This window comes from Agelaius phoeniceus (assembly GCF_051311805.1).
Source record: "Agelaius phoeniceus isolate bAgePho1 chromosome W unlocalized genomic scaffold, bAgePho1.hap1 SUPER_W_unloc_1, whole genome shotgun sequence".
NCBI lineage: Eukaryota > Metazoa > Chordata > Aves > Passeriformes > Icteridae > Agelaius > Agelaius phoeniceus.
In genome coordinates, this window is record NW_027509866.1 from 5,629,966 (window position 1) to 5,640,237 (window position 10,272).

At 48.4% G+C, this 10,272-nt stretch overlaps 1 protein-coding gene across 1 annotated transcript; it reads left to right on the forward strand.

The window, feature by feature from the left end:
• Positions 1-3,945: 3,945 nt before the first annotated feature.
• On the forward strand, positions 3,946-9,836 carry LOC129123763 (olfactory receptor 14J1-like). The gene is made up of 2 exons (XM_077172695.1): positions 3,946-4,854; positions 9,789-9,836. Exons 1-2 carry the CDS (start codon positions 3,946-3,948, stop codon positions 9,834-9,836), a joined length of 957 nt encoding a protein of 318 aa, XP_077028810.1.
• Positions 9,837-10,272: the final 436 nt, after the last annotated feature.

Sequence of the window (10,272 nt, forward strand, 5' to 3'; positions counted from 1 at the left end):
CACCCATGTCCCATAACTGATTTGGGGCGTTCCAGTGGCTCTTCCCCAAAAGGCAGAGAAAGAGAAAAATGGGCAGCCAGATGTCCAAAGTAGAAAGGAGCATATATGGGTGCTTTAATTCTCACTCATCATGACATAATATTTTCAAAGAATGAATTAAAATCAATTATGAGGTGGATCATTAAAAATTTTCCAGACACCTCTGCTGACGAAATCCATACCATTCAATTTTGGGACTCAGCGGGAGTTAAATTGTACAACCTTTCGATCAAAAGGGACCCCATTGCACCCTGCATGCTCCCCATATTCTACACCACCCTTCACCAGCAAGCAGTGTGTTGAAAACTCAATCCGTTGGTCACTCCTAACCCAGGAGCTCCCCTCAAACCTGCCTTTCTCAGACCTTCCACAATGGTCCAAGATGGCAATGGCCACAAAATCTTGGAGCATCATGCCCTGGAGACTCAAGATGGAAGGAATCCCGAATGTGGCTTGGGAGCTCGACCATCCTCCCTCCATCTTGGCTCCTCCACTTCCTGCTACCACAGCCTTCTCTTCTGCCCTGAATGAACCTCCAGACTCCACCCCCAGAACTGTGGGTCATGCCCCCATGGTCAATCATTCCACCTTCACCCTGGGCCACGCCTCCAGAGCTCCACCCTGGAAGTCCGCCATCCTAAATCAAGACCCTTCCTCCCCAACACCTGACAAAATGGCAGCGCCCTCTGCCTCACCCTCCGGCAACAATATAACCCCATGATCAAAGATACTAAGCCCAACTGTCACACTATTTCTAATCCAAATGTTTCTGGTCCAAGTTATTCTTCCTCCCCAGAAGACAGTTTGGATTCCCCAGAGCCACCTTGCTCCTCAAACCCAGATTATCACTAGGAAAGGATCCGTAAAGAAGCAGTTAAGGAAGGAGACTGGCAAACAGTCTCAAAACTCCTCATTGCCCTGGGATGTTATGAAAGAAGGGGGCAGAATCCCAGGTATCAGCCATTGGTTTACGGGGAAATCAAGGATCTGTGTAGGGCAGCTAAAGACCATAGGAAGGACTTACGTTGTTTTAATGGCCTAATGAGGGCCATGTTTACAGCACATGTGTTAACTCCCTGTGATTTAAAATATATTATGACCATGTTGTTGTCACCTACAGAATACACCCTGTGGGAAGGGGCATGGAAGTGTTTACTAAATCAATTAATAGCAGACTGTGCTAATAATGAGGCAAGGGTGGAATTGACAATCAACCATCTAGCTGGAGAAGGACAACACAGCTTACCAGATGATCAAGCAGCAGGTATCCCCAGAGAAGTATTGGATGATATCAAAGAGATGGCTTTGCAAGCTTTAATCCAGGTATCGGATGGTAGCACCCCCAATTTGGACTACCTTGGGTGGCTGCAGCTAAAGCTTTAGGGCAATCAGACCATCCTGGGTGCCTGTTGAGTAAGCAAACCAATGCTGCCTCCCTCACATTGAGTGGCTGCTCTCAGACACAGAGACCATCAGACACGCCACCTTGCAGAACAGCGATAGAGTTTTGACTCTGGGCACATGGGCATGGCTGTGTAGACTCTGAGGGCATGTGCTGCATGAACCTCTCCAGCCACAGCGAGTCAATCCACAAGAGCATTCAGGTACTGAAGGAAGGGCTCAAGAAGCTTCAAGTGGAAAACAAAGACTGGTTCAATAAACTCTTCCAAACCAAGGGACTAAAAGGGATGTATGATGTCTAGCTAAAAGAGGACATTTAATTCTCTTAGTGGTTGTTGTTATATTGTTGATTGTCCCATGTTTGTTTGGATGCTTTTAGGAAGTCTTACAAAATTCTTTCAGTTCCATCTTTCTTGTAAAACAGAAAGGGGGAAGATACCCAACACAGGATCCTCATGGACCCTTGGAGGAGAGAATTGGAGGCCAGGATGGCACAAAAACCTCTCAGACACTCAGTGTGGGAAGGAAAATCCTTAAAAGTACCTAAAAGTATTCTTAGATCCAAACTACCTTAAAAACCTTGAGTATCTCAAGGCATTAATGAGCCCCACTCACTGTCAGTGCAAAGCTCTCAAGGGACTCATTAAAGAAGATAATTGGGGCCATGATTGCACAAACCTCTCACAGAGTCTGGATCAAAAGGGAAACACCAAGTACCTTCAAATAACTGAAGTACCCTGAAGTATTAATGAGCCCCACTGAGTGTTGTTACTGACAAAGCCTCTCCAGGGACTAATTACAGCAGATAATTGGAGGCCATGATTGCAGAGACCTCTCAGAGACTGCAAGGCAAAAGCCAAAGCCAAAGTGCTTTGAAAAACCTGCAGTCCCTGCAGGGAGCATGAAGGAGCCCCCAGGGCCATTGCTGAGCAAGGCTCCCCAGGGACTCCTTGCAGCAGATCCTTGAGGCCACTGGGATGTGGGCTAGGGGGGGATGCAGAGGGCAGGACAAGGGGCTGACAGTGCCCAGCCTGGCTGGGGCTGGGCCAGGAGGCCCCAGGGCCTCAGGACAAGGTGTCTCCTCCCAGCCCTTGCTGGCACAGACCCTGCTGTGCCCCAGGGCACCAAGACTTGGCTTCTCTTTGTCCCCACCTGTCATCACTGCCTGCAGTTCTCTGCTCTGCCTGGGGCCTGGGGACACTTGCTCAGTCATGTCCCTCAGTGGGACCCATTAGAAGTCCAAGAAACTTTGGGGTTGGATTCTGCCTTGGAGTTCTGCAGAGGTTTCTTCAGCTCCCTCTCAGGGACTGATGTTCAGGGCCTGAGCACAAAGGCCCAGAGGCTGATTAAAGTCCTTGTGCTGTGTGTGTGCTGCTGAGCTGGGCTGGGCTCCTGGCACAGAGGCAGCTCCTGCTCACCAAGAAGAGCTTCAAAAGCACATTTCTCTGGATGAGCAGCTCTTGTGCCAGCCCAGCAGGGCTGGGGCACTGCCTGCAGCCAGCGCGGGCACAGCCCAGAGGCACAGAGAGCTTCAATCAGTCAGGGCTGGGAAGGGGCTGAGAAGTGCCTGGGGCACAATCACTGCCAGCCCTTGGCACAGGAACCTCTAGCTGCAGGACAATGCAGCTGCAGCTCCTGGAGCCATCTGCTCAAGCTGGAACATCCCAATGCCTGCAGAGCCTGTGAGTCCATTCTCTGCTTGTCTCTTGTGCAGAGCAGCCAGGGGTGCCCAGGGCTGTCCTGCAGAGCAGGGTCCTGCAGCCCAGGGTGCTGTGCTGGGGCAGGGACTCTGCTGCCTGCCAGGGACAGCTCTCAGCCAGCCCTGGCAGCTGCTCCCAGCACTGGGGGACAAGATCTGGCTGGGAGGAGACAGCTGGTGAGGCTTGGAAGTGTTCTCCTTGTGTGGGGAGGATGCTGCATTGTTCAGGGCTGCTCCCAGCATGGCATTGAACTGCAGAACATTTCCAAGTAGATTATACAGGGTGCACAGTGAGGCAGGGGCTGCATAAAGGGGAAAATCCTGCTTTTTTATTCTACTGCTCAGGGTTGCTGGTATGGGAAACTGCTCATAGATATTATTCTCCCAATTCAGGTTAATAAGAATAAAAATTTTATTTCTCAGATCTTACAAAACAACGGAGTTATAGAAATCAGCACAGGGCCCCTCACAGGCAGCATCAGTGTTGCTTTTCCAGCCTCCTCAGGGTTGCTCTGACGTTGCCATCAGAGCCTGCAGAGCCAGAGCTGCCCCTGGGCAGTGCCTGAGCTGGGAGGGCTCTGCAGGGCAGAGCTGAGCCCCCAGGGCTGGGCTGGGCTCTGGCAGCACTGGCAGGGCCCAGCCCTGGGCACAGGGAAGCAGCTGCTGGCAGGGACAGCTCCAGGCAGCAGAGCCCTGGGCAGGCAGTGGGGGGAAAGTGCCCCCAGGTTGGGATATTTCAAGTCCTCTCCAAACCCAACTGTTCCATGATTACTTTTCTTACAGATCCCCATGCCAAGACAGAACAAATGTCCAACAGCAGCTCCATCAGGCACTTCCTGCTGCTGGCATTGGCAGACACACGGCAGCTGCAGCTCCTGCACTTCTGCCTCTTGCTGGGCATCTCCCTGGCTGCCCTCCTGGGCAACGGCCTCATCATCAGCGCCGTAGCCTGCGGCCACCACCTGCACACGCCCATGTTCTTCTTCCTGCTCAACCTGGCCCTCAGCGACCTGGGCTCCATCTGCACCACTGTCCCCAAAGCCATGTACAATTCCCTCTGGGACACCAGCAACATCTCCTACACTGGATGTGCTGCACAGCTCTTTTTCTTTCTCTTCTTCATTGGAGCAGCCTACTATCTCCTGACCATCATGTGCTACGACCGCTACGTGTCCATCTGCAAACCCCTGCACTACGGGACCCTCCTGGGCAGCAGAGCTTGTGCCCACATGGCAGCAGCTGCCTGGGCCAGTGCCTTTCTCAATGCTCTCATGCACACAGCCAATACATTTTCCCTGCCCCTGTGCCATGGCAATGCCCTGGGCCAGTTCTTCTGTGAAATCCCTCAGATCCTCAAACTCTCCTGCTCTAAATCCCACCTCAGGGAACTTGGGTTTCTTGTAGTTACTGCTAGTTTATCATTTGGTTGTTTTGTATTCATTGTTTTCTCCTATGTGCAGATCTTCAGGGCCGTGCTGAGGATCCCCTCTGAGCCGGGACGGCACAAAGCCTTTTCCACCTGCCTCCCTCACCTGGCTGTGATCTCCCTGTTCATCAGCACTATCATATTTGCTCACTTGAAGCCCCCCTCCATGTCCTCCCCATCCCTGGATCTGGCAGTGTCAGTTCTGTACTCGGTGGTGCCTCCAGCCCTGAACCCCCTCATCTACAGCCTGAGGAACCAGGAGCTCAAGGCTGCAGTGAGGAGACTGATGGCTGGATGCTTTCAGAAACATTAAAGTGCTGGCCAATTTCTATAAACCACTTGTAATTTTTCATATTTCTTGTTGGTTTGGATGTAGGGTCTTTTTTCCTTTGTTTTATTTTTTCATAATATCTACAAAGAAATGTCATTATTTGTGCCATTTCTCATGTTGTTTCTCTCCACCTTCCCTGTGGCCACAGACTGTGTCAATGAGAGGCTGCGCTCTTGGTGGCTTTAAATGAACTCAAGGATGTCCCAGCAAATTTTGCTGCAGAGATGCCCTTTTGTTGCCTTCTCTGGAGCTGCAGCAGCAATGTCTGTGTGCAGAGCTGGGGCAGATCAGTGCTGGCCCAGCAGCTGTGCCCAGCAGCAGCAGCAGCAGCAGCACTTGGTGTTGCCAGTGCTGCTGCCGTGGCCCTGCCCCGCTGCCCTGGTGGCCCTGGTGTTGCTGCAGGGCCTGAGTGCTCTCGGGGCCGGGCACAGCCCTGGGGGTGGCAGTGCCGGGGCTGCAGCAGGGACAGGCCATGGGCACTGCTGGGGCAGCGCTGACGCCTCAGGCCAGGCCCTGGGGGCTCCAGGCTCCTTGCCCAGGCTCTCTCAAGAACACGGCCAGGCCAATGCTCAGCACAGAAACCCCCGTCAGCAGCCCCAGGCTGGCCGTGGGCAGGCTGGGGGCAAACAGCATGGCTGGGGCTCTGCAAGGGCCCTGGGGCAGACGGGAAGGAGCAGCAGAGCAGGGGCTGATCCATGCCCAGTGCGCATCACAGCCCAGGGCAGCGTCCTGCTTTGAGGAATCAAACAAACTCCACAGCTTTTGTGAAAGTTGTAAAGCTGGTATGTTTATTACAGCGCTGGACGCATTTTGGAATCGTTCCCCTAAAATGACATGCTTACCTCTGGGTTCTCCAAATTCCCTTTTATCTCCCTCTCTAATACATAGGCATGCAATTTCACTATAGGTTTATATGTGTTCATTCCACTTATTTCTCGTGACAATTGCTGGTAATTCTTCTTTATCAGAATGAACTCCTGGGTCAGGTTGCCCGCTCTATCTGCCCCCCCCCCCCCACCCCCCCACCCCTCCTTATCTCTTGTCCTTCAGCTGAAGCATTCCCTCCAAGCACAGGCCCTTTGCAAGAACAGGCAGTCAGACTAAACAGCAAGCTACAGACCTAACTCAAAGATGTACATTTCCCCTAAATCAAAATGGATTTCTACTCTGGATATCTTCCACTCATCCTCATTTCCCCCTTTCCTAAAAGGAATAAGTAAATTATTTTACTTAATTCAAATTCCTATGACAATAAGTGTGCCTTAGTGCTTTACCATGTACGTTTGATAAGGAGGTTAACACAGCTACTCGCTGTAGTATTCTCCAATTCCAAATTAACAATAAAAAGGAGAACCCTAAACTTACTCCAACTAATATTAACAAAACTACAATAGGATGACACAAGCTCAATAAAGATTCCATTTGCAGTTGGTGACCACACAAAGATTACATCCCACCAGTGATGATCTGCATTTTGTTGTATACTTTGCAGAATTCTGGTTATTTCTTTTGTATCATGTTGGACAGTAATTAGGGTTTTCTCTCCACTTTCTTGGGTTTTCTTCAAGATCTCCAGTAGCTCTATGGTGTTTAATTAATTGTTTTACCAATGTGAGGTCTATTCCAATAGGAGTAGGTAACAGTCTGTGATACATTTTGTAATTGGTTTTAATCAACTGGTGGGATGTCACTGGAGCCACCTACAAAAAGTCACACTCAATAATCTTAACAAAATTAAAAATACAGAAATTAGAATGATTTCTACTGGACAAAATAACATCATTGTTATCAATTTTTATAGTAGCACAGGCAGTTCTCAGGCACACACAACCTTTACCAGTATATACGAGGGCAGTTTTCTGATCAGTGACTGGATGAATTTCGAAGTGGCAAATACTCTGTTCAGTGTCTAGACACACATCCTGGGCATTAATGGTATTGCTTTCACAAATGCATCCTAGTTGTTCTCTAGTAATGCAGGATTCTAAGTTTACTGTTTGCCACTTTTCATTCACCTTTCATGCCCACACTCTATGTTCTGAAGGGTAGAGCACAGTTTTTTCATGATTTAATCCTAGTGCAATGACGGGATGGATAACGTAAACAGTGGCATTATGTATGGTAAGCACAAAGGCAGTGGCCACATTAGAAGCAGGATCATAGGTGAAATTTACCATAGTCCACCTGGATTGAAACTTTCTTTCAAAATCAATCGCATTATCCCAGACAATTTTCCGAATTTCAGCTGGAAAATTACCTTCACCCCCTTCCCGTATGATCAGAGCTGCTGCTGCCTGCATCCGTAGCTGTGCTTGTATACAGCTGAAAGCTAAAGACACATTATCTTGAACTGTACTAAGTGCTTCTACTGTTAACTTGTGGTCTTGGTCCCTGGCCTTTTCCCACTTTGGCAGTATTTTTGAAATCTGCCACTGGCTAGTTCCTAATGCCAATAGAGATGACTGTAATGGCTGTTTCAATTTTGTTAGGCCACCTGCTGCAGTGGCCAGCTTATTCATCATTATTTCTGAATCAATTCCATTTAAAACTCCTAATATCCCAGTTAGATCCTTTCTTATTCTGCTCCTGAGGTATACCTGTCTTTGTAACCACATTGTCCAGCCCTCAAAGGATGTTCTTAGGAAAGAGGAGCAGGCTGGTTGGATTTTTGAGATGTTAATTTGCATTAGCAACTCAACATGTTTGAGAGACAATTTTGAATTGAACAACAGTTGTTGTTCACCCACATTCCTCACTATGTAGGGGCTTATTTCATACTTCAGGTTCAAGTTTGGGTTGAGTCTGAAGTATTTGAGTCTCAGTCTGGGTTGTATAAGGTCCTGCTGTTGTAAAAAGTGCAGTGTCTATTTTAAATTTAAATGAGACCCTGATCACAAGCCCAAAGGCAAGTCACTTCTACAGGCTGTATCAAGGTGAAATGACACCAACAATCTGATTCACTTAGGCTATCACAAACTTCCTGGTGCCTGTATACAGGAGAGCTTGAGACACTAATTGCATCTGGTCTCTCATGAACCGTCCCATTCACCACCCAGCACCCTACCTTGATTTCTTCTCTTCTGATCCCTTGAAGTGTCCACTGTTCCCATTCCTGCCACTCCTGCTCCTCATATACCTGATCCCCGAGGAGTACTACAGTGGATAGGTTTAAATCTTCTATCTCAGAAACTTCTCCCATGGATCCAGTATACTGATTAAAAGCCTGGGACCAAGGCCATTCAGCATCGCTTTGGATAGAGGTACTCTCTAGTTCTAAGACTCCAGTTATAATTATATATAAAACAATTCTGTAAAAGAAATTACAAACTACATCCAGCTGCAATATGCTCATTTTGTCTGAGTAAGCCTAATCTCAGTTCATTGTCTCTTCAGTGTCACTCTCCAAGGGGCTCCTGGGGCCTTCTTCACTCGAGAGTGATGGAACCAGGCATTCTGCTCCTTGATCTTGATTGCAGTGAAGGTGGTGAGAAGCACTTGGAACGGTCCCTCCCACTGTGGTTCCAAAGTCTTTTCTGCAAGAGGCTTAACTTATACATAATCTCCAGACTGTATGTTATGTATTGGTCTATCTAGCTCCCTGCTCCGAGTTCCAGCCACGTGTTTCTCAATTTCTCTGAGCTGTTTGCTTAAAGCCACCGTGTAGGTGGCCAGTGTTACCTCCCGAGTGTGGGTGGACATTCCCTCTTGTATTCCATATGGTCTTCTATAAAGCATTTCAAAAGGACTCAGCTTTCCTTTAGCCCAAGGTTTAGTTCAAATTTGTAATAGTGTCAGTGGAAGAGCTTGGGGCCAGGGTAGATTAACTTCCTGCCCCAGTCTTACAATCTGCTGCTTAATCAAATGATTCATTTTCTCCACCTGGCTGCTTGACTGGGGGCGGTATGGAGTGTGAAGTTCCCAATCTATGCCCAGGTGGCTACTAATCTGTTGCACTACTTTGGAAATAAAATGTGATCCTCTATCTGAGGTTATTGTGGCTGGAACTCTGAAGCATGGTATTATTTCTTGTGATAATACTCTGGTCACCTCTCGAGCTTTGACAGTTCTGGTGGGGAATGCTTCTGGCCACCCTGAAAATGTATCTGTCAATACCAGTAAATACCGATATCCCCCTTTCCTTGGGAGTTCTGAAAAGTCAATTTGACACTGCTGTCCAGGCCCATGGCCTCTCCCAATCTGACTGAGTTTCGCCCTGGGGTTAGTCTGGAGGCAAGGATCACACTGTCAGTTTACCTGAGTAATAGAGAAATATAAATTCCTGACAACGATTCTTTCAATCAGATGTGTGTTCTAGAAAGCCTGTGGAAACTCCTACTTCAAAGTCAACACTTCATTTCCATGCACTCTGTATCACTGGCAGCCTTGGTCATTTTGGGAAAGGAGCCACACTTTATAAAGCTTTTAAGTAGTTAGGCCCCAGTGTGTTTTCTAGTGCTCCTCCTTCACTAGTGACCACAAAAATGGGAAGGGATTACCAGCTCTCTTTCAATGGTAGCCCACCCCTTGTGGTTGCATGTCTCTTTTGATTAGTATTATTATATTCTGGCTTACCTTCGAGGAAACCTGTCCATAATTACCTCACCTTTTGCTGCTTTCTTTGCCTCTCCACCCACCAGCTCATTTCCTTCCTCCAATTCTGAGCTCACTCTCTGGTGTGCCTTAATATGCCTTTTCAGGCAGCTGAAGTGCTTCCAGCAGCCGGATGGTCTCTTCTTTCCTTGTGAGGTTAGCAGTCCCCTCTCCTTCCAGATGGCTCCATGTGCATGCATGAGTCTGAATGCATACCTCGAGTCTGTATAGATATTTATTTTCTTTTCCTTTTGCCATTTTGAAGGCACGGGTCAGTGCATTTATCTCGGCCTTCTGTGCAGAGGTACCTGTTGGTAAGGGTCCAGACTGTATTACCTCTCTGCAGGTAGTCACTGTACCCAGCATGTCTCTTTCCACTGGCAATGCAGCTGCTCCTGTCAGTGAACCAGGTCTCTGCATTGTCCAGAGGAGTGTCTTTCAAGTCTGGGCATCTGGAGTAAGTAGCTTCAGTGGTCTCCAGGCAATCGTGGTGCACTGCTTCTCCTTGATTCCGCTGAGAAAAGAAGCTGGGTTGACAGTATCAGTCACCACTATCTCTACATCATTTTGCTCTACCATAATGGCCTAGTACATAAAAAACCTCTGTGGTGAAAGCCAGTGGCTGCCCTTCACTGCCAGTACTGCGGACACTGTGTGGGACACCAGCACAGTCATTTTCTGTCCCAGGGTAAACTTGAGTGCCTCTTGAATATTCAGCACGACTGCTGCCACAGCTCTGAGGCAACCTGGCCATCCTTTGGCTGTTGCATCCAGTTGCTTAGAGAA

What these genes read in the sequence shown, in the direction of transcription:
- LOC129123763 (XM_077172695.1), top strand. Translation starts at nt 3,946, where the DNA reads ATGTCCAACAGCAGCTCCATCAGGCACTTCCTGCTGCTGGCATTGGCA. An exon ending in CTGCAGTGAGGAGACTGATG is followed by an intron (nt 4,855 to 9,788) that starts GCTGGATGCTTT and finishes CCTTCTGTGCAG; the next exon opens with AGGTACCTGTTGGTAAGGGT.